This window comes from Podarcis gaigeae, assembly GCF_964106915.1.
Source record: "Podarcis gaigeae genome assembly, chromosome: 18".
Taxonomy (NCBI): Eukaryota; Metazoa; Chordata; class Lepidosauria; order Squamata; family Lacertidae; genus Podarcis; species Podarcis gaigeae.
Window position 1 is genome coordinate 11,280,035 of NC_139696.1, and position 18,788 is coordinate 11,298,822.

The following is an 18,788-nucleotide window of genomic DNA, read 5'->3' on the forward strand; positions in this document are numbered from 1 at the left end:
GCCACCCCTCCCTATTTTAGGACCCACCCCTGTTCATCTGGTTGCAAATTGTTTAAACTGATTATTATTATTTATTTTAGTATTATTTATATTTATTTATTATTATTATTTATTTTATTACATTTGGAACATAGGAAGCTGCCTCCTACTGAGTCAGACCACTGCTTCATCGAGCTCAGTACTGTCTATACAGTGGTACCTTGAGTTACAAACGCTTCAGGTTACAAACTCCACTAACCTGGAAGAATTACCTCGAGTTGAGAACTTTGCCCCAGGATGAGAACGGAAATCGTGTGCCGGCGGTGCAGTGGCAGCAAGAGGCCCCATTAGCGAAAGCACGCCTCTAGTTAAGAACGGACCTCCGGAACGAATTAAGTTTGTAACTAGAGGTACCACTGCACTGACTGGTAGCAGCACTCCTGGGTTTCAGGCATAAAGTCCTTCTCAACCCTGTTTGGAAGCGTCAAAGATTGAACCTGCGATCTTTTGCTTGCAAGGCAGGTGGTTCTACCACTGAGTACGGCTGGGCAATATCTGGTTTGCAACATCGTGATATATTACCAGCTAAACATACATGATACATCACAATGTCTGAAATATTGTGGAGCTAGGTAGTGGCATTGGCTGGCTTCATGGTTTTTTCCACATCGTGATTTTGGCATAGCACACCCCCCCCCCCCCATGATTTGTGATATATTGCCAAGTCACAAATTATAAAACCACTATCATATGGACTTCAAACCAGTTTTGGACGATCTACCAATATACCAAAAGGGATCTGCCAAAAGGGACGCGGATGGCGCTGTGGGTTAAACCACAGAGCCTAGGGCTTGCTGATCAGAAGGTCAGCAGTTTGAATCCCTGCAATGAGGTGAGCTCCTGTTGTTGGGTCCCTGCTCCTGCCCACCTAGCAGTTCGAAAGCACGTCAAAGTGCAAGTAGATAAATAGGTACTGCTCCGGCGGGAAGGTAAACGGCGTTTCCATGCGCTGCTCTGGTTTGCCAGAAGCGGCTTAGTCCTGCTGGCCACGTGACCCGGAAGCTGTACGCCGGCTCCCTCGGCCAGTAAAGCGAGATGAGCGCCGCAACCCCAGAGTGGGGCACGACTGGACCTAATGGTCAGGGGTCCCTTTACCTTTACCAATCTATTGCCCAGCCCGGCCACGGAGCCATATATCCCACCTTTTCCTCCAAGGAGAGCTCCAAGTACACGGCTCTCCTGCTCCAGGCCTCACCCTCCACAACAACCCGGTGAGGTCGGCCAATGATCTTGTATATTTATACCACTGTCACCTGGCACAGGTGGGGAAATTTCTCTCCCCTGCAGAACAAACTAACTGGAAAGCTAAGTTGGATACAGCATGCTGCTGATAACGCCAAGGTTGCAGGTTCAGTTCCTGTAAGGAAGAGCTGCCTGTTCCCGCACTGCAGGGGGTTGGGCTAGATGACCCTCAGGACCCCTTCCAATGCTACGGTTCTTATGAACTAAAAGCAAGAGAAAGTGCCGTGTCCCCACCTGCTTGAGCGAGTGATGCTGCTGTGCGATCTGCTCGGGTTTGGTCTGGACGGGGGAGGCCGCCTGCTGCAGTATCCGCTGCTCGATCTCCTGCTCCTGCTGGAGGGCCTTGACGAAGGCGGCCTTCAGCCGGCTGGTGTGCTCGGCTTTCAGCGCCTTCTTCTGGTTCGAGGACATGCATGTCTCGCACATGATGGAGCCGCTCTTCTCCTCCCGCCACCGGCAGGTGAAGTCCGTCTTGCACTGGACGCATGTGTAGGGGTCCTGAGAGGAAGGGGCAGCAGAAACCTTGCCTGCAGGGAGAGGGAGAAACGGAGTAAGTCAGCCCAGAAGAAGAAAAAACGAAACAGGACAGCCTTTCCCCACCCATCAATTGCCCAAAGTTGTGGGATGCACGCAGGTCACAGAATTGCAGAGCTGGAAAGAACACCCAAGCCCTGTTGGAAATCCGCCAGCTTGCGATGCCCAGGCACCAAGATGGCACCTGACTCTCCACCATCTGGAAGTGCATGCCTGGGGTTCCTTGGACCGGGACTGTTTTCGCACACTGATACCACATCCTGTAGAAGTTTATCTGTTAAATTTTATCCGCACAATCGGAATGCATTTCGGGAACCAAAATGCTTTCATTGCGCAGGAGCAGTCAGGATGGAATGGGCCAGTAAATATGTGGGCTGCCCCTGGATCAAGTGTCTTTTCTTCTTTAAGTTCTCAAAGTTCTTAACAGAGAACCATCCAACCTCTGCTTGACAGCCTCAAGGAAGGAGAGCCCACCACCTTCTGAGAAAGTCTGTCGCACTGTTGAGCAGCTCCTACCCTCAGAAAATTCTTCCTAATGTTCAGTTAGACTCTCCTTTATTGTCATTTGTAGGGTTGCCATACGTCCGGGAAAACCCAGACAGACACGTCCTCTTTTTGAAGGCCCAACATGTCAGATGGGCATGTTTTACATTTTAAAGGAAATGTCTGGGTTTCTTTGGGCTCAGGCTGTTCTGCCTGCATTTCTAGTCATCTGATTCCATTGGTTCAGGTCCTACCCTTATTCTTACTAAACAAATGAAGTGGATTAGCAATCCTTCCATCTCCACAGGGAATTCTGGGAGGCGAATGGGGGCGGGGTCCTCCCAACAACTCTCAGCACCCTTATCAAACTACAGCTCCCAGAATCCCTTGGGGGACACCACAGCTGCTTAAAGGGATATCACCCTGCTTTAAATGTATGCTGCGAAGGTAGCCTTGGATTCCAGTTTAAAAAGGAGAAAAGAAGGATTTTTTACGGAGGAGAGAATGCGTGTGCACATCCCTCTTCTTACCTTGAGCTTCTAGGAGGTTCTGCACCACCTCCTCCAAGCCCACCAGGTAGATGAACTCGTTGTTGGCCGCGCTGGGCAGGAAGTTCATCTCGGGGGCCGGCGGCTTGGGCGGAGGGATCTCCAGCAGCGTCTTCTCCAGCTGCTTCCGCAGCGCCAGCTTGGCGGCCGCTTGGCGGCTGGCAGGGGAGTCATTGGAGTTGACGATGGAGGCTACACTGGTGGCAGTGGCTGCAGCGTTCACCTGGGCCGCCGTCACGGCCGCACCTTTGAGCGAAGTTGGCGAGGCCTGAGGGAGCGGGAAGGAAAGAAAAGGGGTGGTGTTGAGCTGAGATTCCTGCATGGCAGGGGGTTGGACTAGATGACCCTCGGGTCCCTTTCCAACCCCTATGATTCTGGGACTCTTATGATTCATGCAGACTGCCCTGCCCTTGTGCCGTCACACTGAAATAAGAGCTCATTACTTGCTTGCTTGTTTTAAAAAGTTTTGACAGTTGCTACCAGTAATTTGATCATTGGCTGCAAAAAAGATCGGGAACAATGAGTTAGATAAAATTGCTATAAAGCTGCTTTGGTGATTGGGAGGTTTAATTTGAAATTAAGCTCATTTTCCGGTGTCTCCTTTTGCCCACACCACGGATGTCAGTTTATATCGCAGGTGTATGTTCTGCATTATCTTGTTAATATTACGGCTACAAACTTGTCATGGCCTTTGGCTAGATTACAGTGCTTCCCCAACTTGGGTCTCCAGCTGTTTTTGGACTACAACTCCCATCATCCCTAGCTAGCAGGACCCGTGATCGGGGATGATGGGAATTGTAGGCCAAAAACAGCTGGAGTCCCAAGTTTGGGAAACCCTGGGCTAAAATAATAATCTTATTGATTCAAATAGTTTTCTTGTTTTATTCATTTTTTAAAAAAACAATGAAGCTGAGTATAAATTTTATGAAATAATCATATATTATCACAATAACCACCCTCATTTATTGCCTACCATTCACCCTAAGGTCCTACAGCAGGTTACAATATCAAAAACACTTTTTTATTTTCTATTTATTCCACTTATATACTGCACTTTATCCAAAGATCCTATGGTGGTGTACAACGTTATATAGCATAGTAGTACCGTATTTTTCGCCCTATAGGACACACTTTTTCCCCTCCAAAAATGAAGGGGAAATGTGTGTGCGCCCTATGGGGCGAATGCAGGCTTCAGGAAACTATCTGCAAGCCTGGGGAGCCCGGGGGAGCTTGCGGATAGCAGCCTGTTCTGGGGGCTGGGGTCGGGGGAAGCTCAGGCTTCCCCCGCCCCAGCCCCGTGGCGGGAATATTTTTTTTTATTCATTCCCCCCCCCCAAAAAAACGAGGTGCGTCCTATGGGCCAGTGCGCCCTATAGGGCGAAAAATACGGTAATTAAAAAATCACAGAAAAACCCCGTAATAACGGACTCCCTTCCCCACCTTTAAAAGGTCATAGATTGTTTAATGGTCAAAGGCCTGGTTTAAGACTTTAAAACAGCCTTTGCAGTCTCAAAAATAAGGCAGGTTCTGAAAATATACCCCTCAGAATTCAGTAGCCAGGTTGCTCATCAGGGCAAGACGGTTTGAGCATATTGAAGGAGCATCTCCACTCCCATCGTTCAGCCTGAGGTCCACCTCCCTGCCATCAGTGAGGTTACAGGGAACCAGGCCCAGGGCCTTCTTGGTGGTGGTGCCTGTCCTGTGGAACGCCCTCTCATCAGATTTCAAGGCAATAAACAACTATCTGACTTTTAGAAGATATCTGAAGGCAGCCCTGTTTAGGGAAGTTTTTAATGTCTGATGTTTTATTGCTTTTTTGTCATTATCGTTAATTCTGTGGTGAGCCGCCCAGAGTGGCTGCAGAAACCTAGCCAGATGGGTGGGGGTATAAATAATTTATTATTATTATTATTAATTATCCTGGTCCGACTGCACTGGCTGCTAATTAGTTTCCAGTCCCAATTCAAAGTGCTGGTTTTGACCTATAAAGCCTTAAATGACTCAGGACCGCAATACCTCAAGAACTGCCTCTTTCCATATGAACCTGCCTGGACCCTGAGATCACCTTCTGAGGCCCTTCTTTGTGTGCCTCCTCCTCAAGAGGTCCAGAGGGTGGCAACACAATAAAAGGGCCTTTTCTGCAGTGGCTCCCTGTCTGTGGAATGCTCTCCCCCCAGGGAGGTTTGCCTGGGGCCTGCATTATACACTTTTAGGCGCCAGGCAAAAACTTTTCTCTTTAACCAGGCCTTTGGCTGATTGACACCCAATGCCCGGGGAGGGGAGGGGATTATTGTGCTGTTCCTGTTTTAATTTTTATTATGCATTTTGTGTTTTTATATTGTGGTTTTATCTCATGAACTGCCCTGAGACCTGCGGGTATAGGGCGGCATACAAATTTAAATAAACAATGACGTGTCTTCAACATTTGTCAAAATCTGTCTAGCGAAGGTGCCAAAATCTCTGGGGAGATTTTGAAGGCTTAGGATCTGCTACACAGAAGACCTCTCCTTCCCCCAACGGCCCCCCCCCCAAGCATCTGAAGTCAGAGAAATTGCCACTCTGCTGATCTCAGCACCCAAGAGGGTCTGCAGACAAGGAAGCTGCCTTTCAGATTTTGGGGGCCTGAGTTGTTCAGGGCTTTGAAAATAATAATAATAATAATAATAATAATAATAATAATAATAATAATAATAATAATATAATAATAATATTAATAATTATAATAATAATAAATTATTTATATCCTGCCCTCCCCAGCCGAAGCCGGGCTCAGGGCGGCTAACGTCAAATAATCAAATAATCCAACATTCTAAAAACATGTGCAACTTCAAACTGGACACGGAAGGTGGCCAGAATTTTAGTAGCAAGAAATTGGAAAAACACAACAATACCCAACACGGAAGATTGGCAAATCCTAATGGTAGAATATCTGCAGCTAGCGAAAGTGACAGGAAGAGTAAGAGGTCAACCAAAACGAAAAGCCTTTAAGGATTGGAGAATCTTTAAAGAATATTTAGAAAACTATGGAATAAAGGAAACATCTTGGCAGAATTAGACTGATCCCTGTATTGTATAAATGTAAGTTTGTAGGGAGGTAAAAAGAAATTATACAAGAAATATGTAACTGTGCGGTATAAAGTAATGGATAGACAAAATACAGTGAGAGAAATTGGAAGTCAGTTTTAAATTTCTTTTCTATAAATTTTATAATTGTGTTCAATACCAGGAGTATATATGATGATAATTATATTAATCTTCTTATATCTTATAGTGTGGTGGTTTGATTTTTCTGTTACTTGTTTGTTTGATTGTATGTTTGTTTACTTGTATGTACGTCTGTTTTTCATAAATGTATTTATTTTAAACTAATAAAGATATATATATTTTTAAAAAACTGGACAAGGGAAGTGAACTGGCAACCACTGCAGCTGTGTTTAAACACAAGTTATATAACATATAAGTGGGACCCCAGCCAGTACCACCTGGCTGCTGCCTCTGGGGTGGCGCCTGCCCGCCCCCCCCCCCCGCTCTTGCAGCTCCTCACCTGCGGGATGTTGACCAGGAGGCTTGCGTTGGGGACGTTGGCGACGCGGATGAGGCCCTGCTGAATGATGCGCTGGCCCTGGATCTGCACGCTGGGGACGGAGGCCCGGGGGGCCAGGAGCAGGGGAGGGGGCCCGGAGCTGGAGTGCTGGCGGATGTTGTGGATTTGCTGGGGAGACACAGAGATGGGCTGATATAGATGGGATCCGAGGGGGGATGGAAGAGAAATTTTAGAAGAGGGGGAGCGGAGGGTGACAGCCAAGGGGGAAGAAGGCAGAGAGGAAGATGGCGCAATGGGGGAGATGCAGAAAGGAGGGGGGAATAAGAGAGCAAGAATATTAACTTCTTTTTCCCTTTGAAGACAAGAAATGGCAGAAAAACTGATCCTCCACTAATATCCCAGCTTTTCCTCAGGGAGCTCAAGGTGGCATACATGGTTCGCACCCTCACTGAATCAGAACAACAACCCTGCCAGGTTGACTGAGAGGAGACAGGAGAGCCATCTTCAAATATCTGAAGGGCTGTCACATGGAAGAAAGGAACAAACTTGTTTTCTCCTGCTCTGGAGGGTAGGACTCGAACTCATGGCTTCAAGTTACAAGAAAGGAGATTCCAACCAAATTTCAGGAGGAACTTTCTGACGGTGAGAGTTGTTCCCACAGCGGAGCAGACTCCCCATGGAGGTTTCCAAGCAGAGGTTGGGTGGCCCTCTGCCATGGATGCTGAAGCAGAGATTCCTGCCTTGCAGGGGGTTGGACTAGATGACCCTCGGGTCCCTTCCAACTCTACCATTCTATGATTCTATAGGTTGGTTAGGTTGAGATAGGCAGTGTCTGCCTCCCTGCCAGGGAGCTTCATGGCCGAGTGGGATTTGCAGCCTGGTCTCTCCTGGGTCCTGAAGTGACCCTCTCGCCACTGGTTCTCCAGGGGACGACTGGGCCACACCACAAGGCTGGAAGCTGACAGTTCAGCCTTTCCCCATCTGCCAAACTCCCAGTCATAATGAAACACCCAACTGAATTCCACCAAGATTTAAGAGCATGGAGTTATCCATGTCCTTTGATTTCACAGAATCATAGAGCTGGAAGAGACCCACAAGGGTCATCTAGTCCAACCCCCTGCAATGCAGGAATTTCAATGGGTGTCCTCTGAGTAGGGCTAGCAGCTGATGCATCCCGATGTCTGAATGAAGCGCCATTTAAAGCAGGAGCCCACTACAGAATCATAGACCTGCAGAGTTGGAAGGGATGCTGAGGACCACCTAGTCTAGTTCAACCCCCTGCAAAGCAGGAATATGCAAGCTGTTCCATACAGGGATCGAACCTGCAACCCTGGCATGATCAGCACTGTGCTCCATCTAACTCAACACTCTCTACACCAGAGCTTTCCAAACCCTTCATGTTGGCGACACGCTTTTTAGACATGCATCATTTTGTGACACATTCAGTTTCACCAGCAAACTGGAGGTTAAACTAACGCCTCTTGCAGCACCAGGAGGAGTGCAGGGAGTGTTTGTGCAACACACCTACACACTGCAGCCGACACACTAAGGTGTTGCGACACAAAGTTTGGAAAGCTCTCCTCTACCCTGACGGATGGTGGCTCCCCCAGGGTTTCAGACAGGGGTCCCTGCTTGGAGAAGCTGCCGTAGACTGAACCCAGGACCTTCTGCCTGCAGAGTGCGTGCTCTACCCCCGAGCTGCAGCCCCAACTGAGCCCTTCAAGCTGAGGCTGTGGGGGCGGAAAGGAAACGGAAAGCACAAGGCGGGGAAAAGCAGCTCACCTGTGCTCCTCTCACCAGAGGAGGCATGCCTATCTGCGCGTTCTGCTGAGAGCCCAGCTTCGAAGATGCCTGTTGCCCTCCGCGGATCAAGGGGGGAGGGATAACAGTCCCGGGAATACGCGAGGAATTCTGTATGGCACGAGAAGACAAAGGAAGTGAAGGAGGAAGTCCGTTCTATAAGCACCCCACCCACCAATGCATCATTTGTCGCCAGAATCTTTGCTATACTCTTCAGGAGGTCCTGAAAACAGACCAGTGATTTCCAAAACGGACTAAAGAACAGCGTTAGGGCCAGTGTGGTGTAGTGGTTAGAGTCGGGCTAGGATCTGGGGAAGACCAGGGTTTCCCAAACTTGAGTCTCCAGCAGTTGTTGGACTGCATCATCCCTGGCTAGCAGGACCAGGAGTCCCAAAACAGTCGGAGACCCAAGTTTGGGAAACCCTGCTCTAACCACACCACACTGGCCCTCATCACATGGTCGCTGACAAGGCACAATCACAGGGTTGTTGTCAGGGAATTAAACAAGGAGAGGGAGAATCATGTAAGCCACCTTGAGTTCCATGGAGAAAAAGTGGGGATATAAATGCAGCAAATAAATAGATTCGCTTGGGGGTGGGGGGGTTATGTCTTTCTTGCCCCAGAACCTCCAGGTAGGCTTCCTGTTGCCCATCTGGGGGTGAGTGGCTGGGTCCCAAGAGTCAGCCTCTGGGGTGTCTTTACCCAGCAGAGGCTTCTTCCTGTTGTGTTTCTGAATAAGCCACTTCCCTGGCCTCAGCCTCCTTCAGCTTCTGCAGGAGACTCTCTGTACTGGGCTACATTTGAGGAGACTCAGTCAATCCCAAGGCAGAGAGAAGGTGTCTAATTCTTAACCGTTGGTTGCTTAAAAAGAAGAGGGAAGGAGTGAAATGTGGCAGCTTTGTAATCCAGGAAAAAATATATATCTGGGGAGCACCAGTGTAGATTTTGGTTCCCTTGCTGTTGAACAGCTTTGGATATCTGTCAGACCTGCAAACTTGCACTGTTCTCTTAGTGTGAGCAAGATCTGCTCCCCAGTCCCCCCAATAAACAGCACAGAAACTGACCTGCCTACGGTTCAAGCAAGGCCGCATATTTGCTGGTCTGAACCAACTTGCAAGAGGTCTCATCTGCTGGGGTGGCTCTGGCAGAGCATTCGGGCCAGCAAACTGCATTCCCCTCCTTAACCTCCTCACTCCCCACCCAAAATGCACACACAGCTTTGCTTCCAGTTCTGCCGTGTGCGGACGGCTCCCTTGTGTTTACTGACCTGGAGGAGGGCTGACTTGCTGGAGGCGATGCTCTGCGTCCCTCGCACCAACGGTGGGGGAGTCGCCACGGCATTTCCTGAGGAGCCGGTGGGCTACAAGGAGCAACAGCCAAAAAGGGCACGTTGCAGGGGGTCGGGGGAGAGAGATCAAAGAGAGATCAATTAGGGAACAGACAATTGAAAATCCTTGGGAGTGTTGCGGTAGTTGGCTTCTCCACCTGCCCGTACCCAGCACTCTCGCTTCCTGTGTCCTGGGGATACAGAAACTGCCTTGTATTGAATCAGACCATAGTCTGTCTAGCTCAGATTTGTATACCCTAAACGGCAGTGCATTCAAATAATCCATCAATTTTTAATGTATGTATCTATATCTATATCTATATCCACATCCATATATATATATATAGCCAAAGGCCTTCACAACGAACAGCAGAAAAGCTTCCCTGTAAAACCACACAATGCAAGTCTATAAAAGTCTACAGCGTAAAAGTTTACAACATAAAATTTAAAATTACAATGCAGTAACATAGCTGGATTTCCCATCTGCCGTATACCATCTTCCCTGACTGCTGGGGGCCACTAGGAACCGTTGCCCAACATCTCGAGGTTAACAAGTCCAGGGATGGGGGTGGGCAGAGGGGGAGGAGGCTTCTCAGTCCCTACAGTATTTTCTATAGAGCACACCCAGGCTGACACCAGCAACCAACTGTATGTCTTGCTGGGATGCCTGAAAGCGGAGAGCAAAGTGGTAGACTGCTGCTGAACAGGGAAGTTCTGTTTGGCTTCTCAACAGCCGTTGACGGCTCCAAGACTGGGATGGGGCACCCTGTGGGCCCCCCACTCCAGATGCGGTCAGAGGCAACTCTCAAGCAGCCCCCACACAGCCAGCTCTTAGGGAAGCTGAGAGCTTGAGGCTGGTGGACCCTGAATCGCCACAGGTCCCCATGCTTGCTCCAGAGGGAGGGGTGGTGTGCCACTGCGTTTAGAAATTAGCCTACTGAAATGTTGCCCCACCCACTTCTGCCCCTGGCCCCACCCCCCACGGCCATGCAGTGCCCTCCCCAGAAGGGAGCGTGGTCCTCAGGCTTAATCCCTGTACCCCACCACTGAAAGAATTACTTTAAGCCACTTTCCAGAACAACATCTCTATTTGCCTGTTGTTGTTGGGGGGTGTGGAACTGGGATAAGTCTTTGAATGTACTGTTTATCACACTCTGTGGAGCTTACTTCTGAGTAGCTTGCAAGGGATTGGGAATATTTTAAACCAGGGGCATCCAAGGGTGAAGCAGGGCAATCTTTATTCCAGGTGAGTTCACCCAGAAGGCTTTTGCACCCAGCGGCAGCGTGCGGCCAAGAGAGTCTCTCAGAGGGAATGGAGCCCTCGATGGGCTGCTCACACCTGGCCTACAGTCTTAGAAATAAATAAGAGCTAGGCACCAAATGGCTCCTTCAACCAGGGTTACAGTCCCCAAAACAGACAGAATGCTAAGTTGCCAGTGTGGGACCTGACGCCTTAAAAGTCAATGTGACTATTTGGTTCCTGAAATTCTTGGGACCCCCTTGGCAATCCACCGCGGAGTAGCCGGCAGCAAGCGAAGCGTTCTCACCTTCTGAGCCGTCGTCTCCTTCTGTATCTGACTCTGCCGCAATTTCTTCAGCAGGACGAGTTTCGCCTCCTCTAACCGCAGCTCCTCCTTCAGCTGCTTGATCATCTGCTCCCGCTCCTCGGGGCTGCTCTTCTGCAAGAGGGAAAGGGGGCTTAATTCTCCAGTTAGGGGGTTTGCCAAAAGGGATGACGTTTTGGGGAGGGGTCTACAGGGAGGAGAGGTGGCAGCCATGGGGTGGTAAGGAGTGCAGGACTGGCCCCAGCCAGCAGAGTGGATCCAGACCTCCCTCCTCCCCTCCTTGCTCTATGGGCGCCTTTGACAGGTGGGTGGGGCTGCTCACCTGTCAATCACCTGTCATTACAGATGCCCAGGGACAACCTTTTGTTTTGCTTGTCTGCAGGCGTGGTTTGGGGACAGCACCTGCAGATTGGAACTGTCACATGTGGTATGTGACTCTTAATCTCAGGGTCATGGGTTCAAGCCCCACGTTGGACAAAAGACTCCTAGATCGCAGGGGGTTGGACTAGGTGACCCTTGGGATCCCTTCCTACTGTACAATTCTATGGGATGAAGCAGGCACCTTCACCGATCCCTTTTCAGCACCGGCTAAAAACATTTTTTCTTTAGACAAGCCTAGTCAGATATTTAGAAAGCTGGTGTGAGTTTTAATCTGCTTGCAGTCTACTGCATTTTAGCTTTTCAAATATCTTATTATTGTTAATTTTTCTTAGTGATATTATTTTTCAATAATAAAACAGTGTACAGTGGAACTTCAGAAGCCAAATGCCTGTAAACTCAAACGTTTTGGTTCCTGAACGATCAAAAACAGGAAATGATTTTTCCGGTTTTCTAATGATTTCTGGAAGCCAAACGTCCGGAGCAGTTTCCTGCAGCCAATCGGAAACCACGCCTTGGAAGTCTAACGGACTTCCAGACCGATTCTGTTTGACTTCCAAGGTACAGGTAAAGGGACCCCTGACCATTAGGTCCAGTCGTGGCCGACTCTGGGGTTGTGGGGCTCATCTCGCTTTACTGGCCGAGGGAGCCGGCGTACAGCTTCCAGGTCATGTGGCCAGCATGACTAAGCCGCTTCTGGCGAACCAGAGCAGCACACGGAAACGCCGTTTAGCTTCCCGCCAGAGCCGTACCTATTTATCTACTTGCACTTTGACGTGCTTTGGAACTGCTAGGTTGGCAGAAGCAGGGACTGAACAACGGGAGCTCACCCCGTCGCAGGGATTCGAACCGCCAACCTTCTGATTGGCAAGTCCTAGGCTCTGTGGTTTTAACCCACAGCACCACCCACGTCCTGACTTCCAAGGTACATCTGTATAAATTTTGGCACCCAGCCTGAGTGGGCTCCAGCTGCCCCTGAGGGTAAAACGCCAAAGGCTGCAGAAGTCAAGGCAAGCGGTGACTGGGTGAATCAGAGTTTCAGCAAAATGTGCGTGGATGAGGGGCAGAAGAGATGTACAAAAAGGGATGGCTTGTTTCAGCGCCACACCCAAGGAAAAGTCCCAGCAGAAGACAGAACAGGGGGAAGCAATGAAAATAGAAAGCTCACAGCCGCCTGGCCTGAATGCCAGTGAGGAGAGGCAGCTACGTTAAGGCAAGGGCTAAGACTTACCATCAGCACCTCTGTGCTGGTCTCCTTTAACGGGATTTTCGTCAATCCATTCATTCTTGGGCTCGATGGTTCGTTGTCCGATAGTACTATTACATCAGGCGAAGGGACCCTCCTCTCTCGCTTGACGTCGCTGGAGGAGCCACCCCACACGCAAAAAGAAAAGCAGAGAGAAGAGAAGAGAAAAAATAACAGTAAATTAAGACAACACAGTGAAACAGTTCCAGCTGGCTGTTGTTCAATTAACACCCCACCTTCCCCAATGTATGTCCATCAGAGAGGCTGCTGCGCTTCATCATCCTTGACCACTAGTCATGCTGGCTACTGGGAGATGGAGCCCAGTAGCACCCAGAGCGCCAAAGGTTGTTCGGTCCTGCAGTAAGAAGCAGCATTCCTCTTTCTTAGGAGAGAATGGCTCTTCTAAACTGAGGCATTCCTCCACCTCTTGTATAAAGCTGCTACCAAACCTTTTCAGGGCACTGTCCCCCCTGGTCCCATAAACTCACCCCCAGTGCCCCCTACCCTGCAGAAAGCATCGTTCAGAACAGCGGTTTGCAAAGCCCACTGAAGCAGACAACACAATCAAATTCAGCAACAACTGGGTGCACATTTATTCAACATCCAACTGAAACTATTTAGTTTCGACAAAATCGATGAACTTGATCCAGGGATGCTGGCTTTTCGACAGCCATTTATACCTGCTAGGCAGTGGCACTGCCCACTTGGAGAACCACTGCAGTACTGAATGTTCCTTCTGAGAGCAGGGATGGGGCACCTGTGACCCCCCCCAGATGTTGTTGCGCTATAACTATGTCCATCACGGCTGGCTGTTGTCTGGGACATGCTGAGAAGGCTCTAGGTTTGGGAAGGCTGGCCAAACATGTGGACTGGTCTTTGGAGGGGAGACACCAATATTTTTATTCATTTATTACCAAATGTACATCTCCTTCAAGGAGATTGAGATGGTGGGTGTGGTTCTTGCCACACGTACAAGCACGCCTCATGTAGCCCAAGTTGCAGGGCAGAGTGGGGATTCGAACCCAGGTCTCTCAAGGTCCTGAGACTAGGAGCTTCTAGTTCAGCTCAGACACTTAGATCAAGCTCTCAGGGCCTTCTGGTGTGAGACACGAAGCTACAGGGAACCCTGTGGAATGCCATCCCATCAGATGTCAAGGAAATAAGTATTATTATGATGATGTTTAATCTTACTGTTTATTAGTAGATTCTAATGAATTATTGAATATTGCTTTATTTGATAAGTTGTTCATTTGAAAGTTATTGTGACGTTTTATATTGATCTGATTGCTATTATTCATGTTCTATGTGTTATTATGTTTTTGTATATACTGGAAGCTGCCCAGAGTGCCTGGGGCAACCCAGTTTGATGGGCGGGGAACAAATAATAAAATTATTGCTATTGTAAATTGGCAGAACTTTCACCCCACTTGTAGCAAGTGGTCTCAAGGAGAGGTTTCTGTGGATGCTGCAATACTTAGAAGAGTCTCTAGAGGGCAGTCCAATACAATTCTAAATGCATCATTCCTCCAAATGGGGACAAAAGGTGAGAGAGAGGTTATTCCCCTTCCCCATTTCTTAAGAACCACGGCAGATCTGTGGACCCGATAGGACCCCATGCAATTAAACCTTAACTCAATGGAGACCCACTAAACTTGAGAGGCTCAAGCCAGATATAGCACGGCTTGTGAAAGAGCACACTTCTTCCTCTGCAAACATTACCCAAAGGGTCCTATTCCTTCTTAGAATCATAGTGTTGGAGGGGTTTCTAAGGGTCCTCTAGTCCAACCCCCTGTGATGCAGGAATATATAGCTGCCCCTTATGGGGATTGAACCTGCAGCATTGGCATTATCAGCACTAGGCTCTAACCAACTCTGGTCTCTAGGCTGACTTTCCCAAGTCGCAAGGGACTCAGCTAGGGCCAGGGCCTTTTCAGTACTGGCCCCGACTTGGTGGAATGCTCTGTCCCAAGAGACCAGGGCCCTGCAGGACTTGACGTCTTTCCGCAGGGCCTGCAAGACAGAGCTGTTCCGCCTGGCCTTTGGTTTGGACTCGGTCTGACCCTTATGTTGCCCTCCTTTTATGGTTTTGATCTATGGGCTACTTTTAAAATGTGGCTGCATATTAAATTGCACTTTAACCTGTATTTTAAATTGTCCCCCCCCCATTATGGTTTTACTGTGATTTTATTGGTGTTAGCCACCCTGAGCCCAGCTCTGGCCTGGGAGAGCTGGGTATAAATAAAATTTATTATTATTATTATTAACAAAAAGTAAAGGTAAAGGGATCCCTGACCATTAGGTCCAGTCGCGAACAACTCTGGGGTTGCGGTGCTCATCTCGCTTTATTGGCTGAGGGAGCCGGCGTACAGCTTCCGAGTCATGTGGCTAGCAGGAATAAGCCGCTTCTGGTGAACCAGAGCAGCGCACGGAAACGCCGTTTACCTTCCCGCAGAAGCAGTACCTATTTATCTACTTCCACTTTGACGTGCTTTCGAACTGCTAGGTTGGCAGGAGCTGGGACCGAGCAACGGGAGCTCACCCCGTCGTGGGGATTCGAACCGCCGACCTTTTGATCAGCAAGTCCTAGGCTCTGTGGTTTAACCCGCAGCGCCACCCGCCCTCACTTCTTTCAGTAGACAATAAAACAAGCCCCTAGCTCAAGTACTCTCTCACAGGCCCCCTCTTTATTTTGATAAGCAGACCTGATTCCAGAGAAGAAGATAGATAAATAAATGGATGGATCTAAACACGGGACTTTTGCTGCAGACTCAACTTAGTTTCCACTCGCTTGTTTTTTTGGTTTGCTTTTTTTAAACATCATTTAATGCATTTACATCCCACCTTTTTATCCAAGGAGCTCAATTCTTTCCTCACCCCTTATTCTACCCACAGAACAACCACCCTGTGACGTATCTGAAGAAGTGTGCATGCACACGAAAGCTGATACCAAGAACTGACTTAGTTGGTCTTTAAGGTGCTACTGGAAGGAATTTTTTTTGTTTTGACTATGGCAGACCAACACGGCTACCTATCTGTACCTGTGAGGTAGGTTAGCCTGAGAAGCCGTGACTGACACCCAGTGAGATTCATGGCTGAGTGAAGGGATTTGAACACTGGTCTCCCAGCTCCTAGTCTGACAATCTAGCCCAGGGTTTCCCCAACTTGGGTCTCCAGCTGTTTTTGGACTACAACTCCCATCATCCCTGACCACTGGTCTTGCTAGCTAGGGATGATGGGAACTGTAGTCCAAAAACAGCTGGAGACCCAAGTTGGGGAAACCCTGGGCTAGCCACACCACACTACATTGCAGAAGAGCTCTTGTAACAACTCTCAAGGAAGCAAGCAAGCATTCCTGTTGTATCTGGCGGTAGTCACACTGAGCAGAGGAGCCAAAACGCATGGACACAAGTAACATTGTGCAATACAGAAAAGAGCCCTGCAGCTGAACCAGGCCAGAGGGGAGCCATCAGTTGCTTACAGTGTGGTGCTGAGAACACCAAAGTTACAGGTTCAATCCCCATAAGGGATAGATGCATATTCCTGTATTGCAGGGGGTTGGACTAGATGATCCTAGAGGGCCCCTTCCAACTCTGATCCTATACTAGCCCACCCTCTTGTCCTCACAGTAGCCAAATAGATGCCCCAAAGGGAATCTCACAAGAAGGACTACAGCACAACACCGACTCTCCCCAGTTAAGACTCCCGGCAACCCATATTTAAAGGTGTTTATTGCCTCTGACCGTGGAGCCCATTCATTTCAATGGGTCTACTCAAAGTAGAACTAAGGTAAAACATTTTTCTTGCAGTTGATGCAGATACTGGCCAATGTACAGCCATACCTCATGTTACGTTCTTTCAGGTTACGTCCCGCGGCGACCCGGAAGAACCGGAAAGGGTTACTTCCGAGTTTCGCTGCTTGCGCATGTGCAGAAGTGCTAAATCGTGCTTTGCGCATAAGCGCCAAATCGCGCCACGCATCTGCGCAGATACAGCGCTTCAGGTTGCGCTCTTTTTGTGTTGCGAACGGGCCTCCGGAACGGATCCTGTTTGCAACCAGAGATAACGCTGTACTCTTCCTTGATAACATTTCAGCTCTGGCTTGTGGTTTTTAAAAGTGTCAAGTTTTGCAGGAATGAACTCTTGAGGAAGAAAGCAGTTTCTACCAGGCCAATGCCAAGTTTGGAGAAGGGGGCAGTCGTAGAGAGGGGACACAAACAGCTTACAATTTCAAACAATGCAAATAAGGCCCTCTCTTTGGGAGATACCTGGGTTTGGGACGTCTGCAACATTCCAGCCCTGACTACAGAAGGGAATGTCCAGTCTGGATCACAGAATTGTAGAGTTGGAAGGGACCCCAAAGCCCATCTAGTCCAACCCCTTGCAACGCAGGAATCTCAGCATCCTCTTCTTACAGAGGGCCCGTTACACCAGCCTGCTTTCAACATAGGAGAGCGTGCGCCTATAATCTTCCCTGCCACAAAATACTATCAAGCAGAGAGCTTCCTAAACCACTGGCTTCTGTTAAAAGCTCCAACACACCCACTCCTCCAATTTGCGAACTGCGGAAGATGTTTTCTCTGATCCGGAACCTCTGCTGCCTTGTGCGATGATGATGATTATCATCATCATCATCATCATCATCATCATCATCCACCACCCTTCATCTGAAGGTCTTTGGGAGAAGAAAAGGCTAAAGAATAAACCCTACTCAAATGCAGAGTGGAGTCCCTAAGGCGGTTGGATGGCGCCTTGTCTGCCTCCTTCTGGCAACTCCTGCAGCCAAGCTGGTGCCCAACGTCTTGCTCTGATTTCCTTTGGACCCCCATCAGGGAGGCTGAGGGGGGTCTTGCTGTCTGGGTAGCCCAGGACCCCCCCCAGACACACGGCCCAGGCTTGCACCCAGGGGGGAAGTCACTTCAGTGCTGCTAACACAGCGGTTTGGCTTCACCCCCGGAGGCAGACTCCATTGCCTCTCGAGACAGATGGATGCCCAAGGCAGTAAGGTAAAGGTAAAGGTACCCCTGCCCGTACGGGCCAGTCTTGCCAGACTCTGGGGTTGGTGCGCCCATCTCACTCAAGAGGCCGGGGGCCAGTGCTGTCCGGAGACACTTCCGGGTCACGTGGCCAGCGTGACATCGCTGCTCTGGCCAGAGCCAGAGCCGCACACGGAAACGCCGTTTACCTTCCCGCTAGTAAGCGGTCCCTATTTATCTACTTGCACCCAGGGGTGCTTTCGAACTGCTAGGTTGGCAGGCGCTGGGACCGAATGACGGGAGCGCACCCCGCCGCAGGGATTCGAACCGCCGACCTTTCGATCGGCAAGCCCTAGGCGCTGAGGTTTTACCCACAGCGCCACCTGCGTCCAAGGCAGTAGCGAGGTGTAAATTCAGCCTGGGAAGTGGTCAGATTTTGGGTTCAGAAGCTCTTGGTTTGATGCCCAGCATTTCCAGACATGGTTGAGAAAAAGAGATCTTGTATCTGAAACCCTGGAGAGTCGCTGGGGATCCTGAGCTGAACTGTTCAATTGTATGCCTCTGTTGCACGCTTAAAAGAATCATGCAAGTTTTAACCCCTTCTGCTATGTGCAAACTAAAAATCTCTCGCACACATCCACAACGCACACGGTCACCCTTGTATAATCAGTTATCACGGCATCATCATAAGACGGTGAACTTCCCCCCCTCCATGCCGCCAAAAAAGTCACATGATCCCATTGGTCATGTGGATTAAAAAAAAACAACAACCCCAAAAAACAATTCCTTTCCACATCCTGGGAAAAGTCATGGCAACCAACCGGTCGGAACCGGTTTCGTGACACATTTGCTTTCATTTTGTGGAGTGGGAAGTTGTTGTTGGGGTGGGGCGAGGGGAGGAAGGAAGGGAGGAGGAGGAGGAGGAAGAGAAGGCGGAGACAGGTAGTGGAAAGAAAATGGAGGGGGTCGGAAGGAGGAAAAGTCTCTCTCATTCAGACACACACAGAAAAAAAGGGCAGGCAGGCAGGCAAAGACGGAGAACCTTAAAAAACTTTCTGAAACCAGCTGAACGGTGAGATTCTGCAGATTTTGTACACCTAACTTTTTTT

At 49.2% G+C, this 18,788-nt stretch overlaps 1 protein-coding gene across 22 annotated transcripts in view; it reads right to left on the reverse strand.

Annotated features, from left to right (window-relative positions):
- GATAD2A (GATA zinc finger domain containing 2A) overlaps window positions 1–18,788 on the reverse strand; it is a 79,374-nt gene that overhangs the window by 4,248 nt on the left and 56,338 nt on the right. For 11 of the 22 annotated variants that reach the window (XM_083720445.1, XM_083720436.1, XM_083720427.1 and 8 more), the window contains 7 exons: window positions 12,692–12,821; window positions 11,065–11,196; window positions 9,458–9,550; window positions 8,173–8,301; window positions 6,391–6,579; window positions 2,829–3,114; window positions 1,516–1,808 (listed from right to left, as the gene is read on the reverse strand). In XM_083720445.1, the coding sequence (XP_083576571.1) occupies window positions 1,516–1,808; window positions 2,829–3,114; window positions 6,391–6,579; window positions 8,173–8,301; window positions 9,458–9,550; window positions 11,065–11,196; window positions 12,692–12,821 (1,252 nt within the window). Of the gene's footprint in view, window positions 1–91; window positions 200–251; window positions 757–1,134; window positions 1,809–2,828; window positions 3,115–6,390; window positions 6,580–8,172; window positions 8,302–9,457; window positions 9,551–11,064; window positions 11,197–12,691; window positions 12,822–18,788 lie in introns of those variants that run through there. The other 11 variants (XM_083720437.1, XM_083720432.1, XM_083720441.1 and 8 more) reach the window with 3 other exon arrangements.